Source organism: Coregonus lavaretus, assembly GCF_964263955.1.
Source record: "Coregonus lavaretus genome assembly, chromosome: 30".
NCBI classification, from domain to species: Eukaryota; Metazoa; Chordata; class Actinopteri; order Salmoniformes; family Salmonidae; genus Coregonus; species Coregonus lavaretus.
The window spans coordinates 984879-988880 of NC_140017.1; the positions used below are offsets into that span (position 1 = coordinate 984879).

General features: G+C 42.4%; 1 protein-coding gene across 1 annotated transcript; it reads left to right on the top strand.

Annotated features, from left to right (window-relative positions):
- Window positions 1–530: 530 nt before the first annotated feature.
- LOC311105798 (somatostatin-2-like) lies at window positions 531–3482 on the top strand. The gene is made up of 2 exons (XM_084147998.1): window positions 531–754; window positions 3109–3482. The coding sequence occupies exons 1-2, from the start codon at window positions 608–610 to the stop codon at window positions 3316–3318; spliced, it is 357 nt and encodes a 118-aa protein (XP_084004124.1). The 5' UTR covers window positions 531–607; the 3' UTR covers window positions 3319–3482.
- Window positions 3483–4002: the final 520 nt, after the last annotated feature.

Sequence of the window (4002 nt, forward strand, 5' to 3'; positions counted from 1 at the left end):
AATTTTGATATATAAACGAAGGCTAATCAGTTGATTCCACTGTAGCAATCAATGGCAATATGTGTTGGTAATTAACCCACCTAAAATCCATTAGAGGAATCTTTTGTTTGGCAGAGTTCTGTGATGTCATCACTTAAGTGTAATATTTGAAACTTAGTGATGACTCCTGCCTCCTGTTTTTAAAGGCTTTTATGAAGCAGACATTTTCTGGTTGTATTTGATTTAGATTAGCGGTGTGTGCTAAATCTATATTGGCTAATTGTTTTATTGTTGCGCCTCCATCTAAAATCAATACGTCTTAGAGGAGCTGCCTATGTGACTGAAGGGCTGAACAAAGAGACAAAAGGAAAGCAGCTAAGTGGTTTATGACACTGCATTCCATCATCGCCGGGCAGCCGGTGGGGAAGGAGGTGGGGGGTCCCTGACAGGCCACTTGTCACTCAACCCAGGAAGCAGAGTGATGAGCTGAGAGGGCGAGCTCTTTATAAGAGCGCCACAGAACCCCCATCAACAGAACCAGGCCTGCTCCATACCGACTGATCCAGATCCAGCACACCCCGTTCCAGCTCAGCTCGTCTTACCGCGTCTCGACCCAGCTCTGTTGGAGATGAAGTTCTGCCGAATCCACTGTGCCCTAGCCCTGCTGGGTCTGGCCCTGGCCATTAGCAGCCAAGGAGCCGCCTCGCAGCCCGACCTGGACCTCCGCAGCCGCAGACTCCTTCAGAGGGCCCGTGCCGCCGGCATGGCCACACAGGTAAGCAGCCTTCGGCACTGGCACACACCACAGGCGGCTGGTGGCACCTTAATTGGGGAGAACGGGCTCATAGTAATGTCTACAGTGGCATAAATGGAATGGTATCAAACACATTGTTTCCATGTGTTTGACACCATTCCATTCACTCCATTCCAGCCATTATTATGAGCTGTCCTCCCCTCAGCAGCCTCCTGTGGCACACACATACCAAACAAAGGGGGCTCAGAAGAAGGAGGAGGTCCATACAGGAAAGAACAGGATTACACTATTGAATTAAAGAGTGCCCCTATACTGCACACAGGTGAGAAGCCAATGGCATTTTCACGCAGATAGCATGCACTGCTTGTGTCATGACACGAAAAAATGCATTCAGTAGCATACAGTAGGGTACAGCATAGTCCACACTGTGACTCACATACAGCGCAGTGCCCTTCGCTTCACAGTGAAACAGACTTACATACCCACCCACAATGGAATTCAGTTAAAGAGTCTGTGCTCAGGTTATCACATACTCAGACACATACTAGGGCATAGACTCACTACAGCTGACAGGTCTGGTGTACCTCTTTCATTTGGCAACAATATTAACAGCAGTGAAATTCAAAAATCTGGACCTCGAAGCCAGTTCTACTGTTGATTTTCATTATTCCCCTCTAATCAAGGACTGATTTAGACTTGGGACACCAGGTGGGTGCAATTAACTTTCAAGTTGAACAGAAAACCAGCAGTACTCCGGAACGCCAGGCTCAGATTTGATTACTCCTGGACTACAATTAATAACTTCAGTTGTCAAGCCTTAGGAATTTATGCCTTTACTACGCATGCCTTTCTTACGCATGTCTCAGTATTTGGTATTCAGACTTACCTTATTCAGTCGCGTAACGCGCTCTGCAGGTGTGGCTACCTTGCGCTCTCTGAATAAATGTAATTCAACCGCTGAAAACCCTCCTACTTGCTGGCCAACAAATGTTCAGTACATTTATCTTCAGCCATCCCTTTAAATACGGTGTACCTTTAACAATATTTTTGTTGACAGACTCAATAGAATACATTGAGAGAATGGGTTCGGAATCTATGCATCTTTGTCTCCATTTCAGCACCAACTGGTAGATAAAATAATACTCTGATCTTGTAGATTATTTAGGCAAATTCAGGGTTAGGAAAGTATGTATAAATCATTTAAAAATCTGATTTGTAGAGCCTTTACGCACAAAATATATAAATGAATAAAAAATACAGTGGTTTGATTAATCCTGAAAGTTGTCATATTCAAATTCAATTCATTAAATATTGGAAGGTGGAAAAAAGTGTACAACAGAGGTTGAACAATAGTCCTATAAATCTACCCTAATTCTCACTAATCATGGAACTCCAGGTTTAACCTGCTACATGTGGTGTGAGTTCCATAATGATTCAAATAGGCTACATGTCCCAAATTATTGCACAATGTTAGCCTAATATGATCCACTAATGGTAGCAACCCTCAGGAACAACTATATGGCCGTAACAGAGGAAAGAAAGGGAAACGGAATGGAATGATGCAAAATGTAAGCTACAAATTGAAGAAAACTAACCCTAAGTGGGTATTACTGTACTCCTGAAAGTGGCTAATATTTAACATGATACAAATTGTGAAATAAAACAGAGAAAAGCCCGGGCATTTCCTATAATTAAAACAATCTAAAGTGCCTACATCAACTCATTCAGCCCTACAGACGCCTAAAGCTTGGGTGCCCCAATTTCATTCATGCCAATTATGATTCTGAATAGTGACACAACTATTTAAAGCCTATTTCACTGTGGAAAAGGGGCCATGTCATGTTGATATTTTAATGTTGCTTCCATATGGCTGGTTTCACATTCGTCCCCAAGGAACAATCATCTAAAACAATTGCTATGTGTATGTACAATCCCCTTTTCCAGATGGATTACTCATTTACCTAGCTCTCATCAATAGATCTTATCCATTTATAAATTATAGTGCATGGAGAATACTGTTATTTCTATCCGAAAAAAGTAACTAGATGCTCAACCTTATTCATGGTTTCCTTATCTGTAGACACACCTCCACCATATCTTATTTTCTTAGATCGCTGAATGAATAGCAGGTGAATATCATGCTATTCTCATGCTTGAATTCAAGGTAAGAATATGCATAGAGAGAAAAGTACATAAAAAGGGAATTCAGTTTCATTAACTCAGGTCGGAATCGGGGCCATAATGAGACATGAAAACGAACACTGACTGGCTTAATGTGGTGGAGATTAAATTTGACGTGTAGGTTTGTGTTCGTTTTTATTGTAGATGTGTGTGTTTATATTCTCCCAAAGTATGTGTGTCTCTCCTGCATGTAGGAGTGGAGTAAGCGAGCGGTGGAGGACATTCTATCCCAACTGTCCTTGCCTGAGGCGGAGGCCCAGGAAAGTGAGGTGTCCACGGCGGGGGCCAAAGAGGACCTGCGCATGGAGCTGGAGCGCTCAGTGGGCAACCCCAACAACCTGCCCCCCCGCGAGCGCAAAGCCGGCTGCAAGAACTTCTACTGGAAGGGCTTCACTTCCTGCTGAGGGAAGAAAAAACCTTATGACACGATGCTGCCAATCAAGTCACACCGTTAACCTGCACCTGACTAATGCAGCCAATCAACAGTTAGCTGTGCCTGATGACGATTCTTGATATCAACAGAATTATGTACCTGTCAAATTTATGAAATAAAGAGAAAATAATTTCATTTCAGTGGGTCAGTTCTTTGATACAATCATATTTGTATAACCAAATCAAAGACTTGGTTGACATGCCCTTTATTAATTTATGCATAGATTACATCTAGTACTGGCTGATGTAACAGACTCTGACAAATACACTCACACTCAAACACTCACACTGACACTACGCTAGTGAGTGGCCAATCCTTAAAAAAGGGCTTTCGTTTTTGAGATACCCCTACCAGAGGTTGAACAAAACACAACAATGTTTTTTCGCATCTTTCACAAAATATTTGATTGCAAAAGTGGTTAAATTGACCGATATTTTGTCACACCCCCTAAACTCAAAACATGCAGAATAATGCCTGGCTGGAAGGGGTTGGGACACATAAACTCATGTAACCCAATATAGCAAGCTCTGATATTGCTGAAATATGGAATACAGGTAGTCAGTTGTCAAATCAAATCAAATTTTATTGGCCACATGCGCCGAATACAACAGGTGCAGACATTACAGTGAAATGCTTACTTACAGCCCTTAACCAA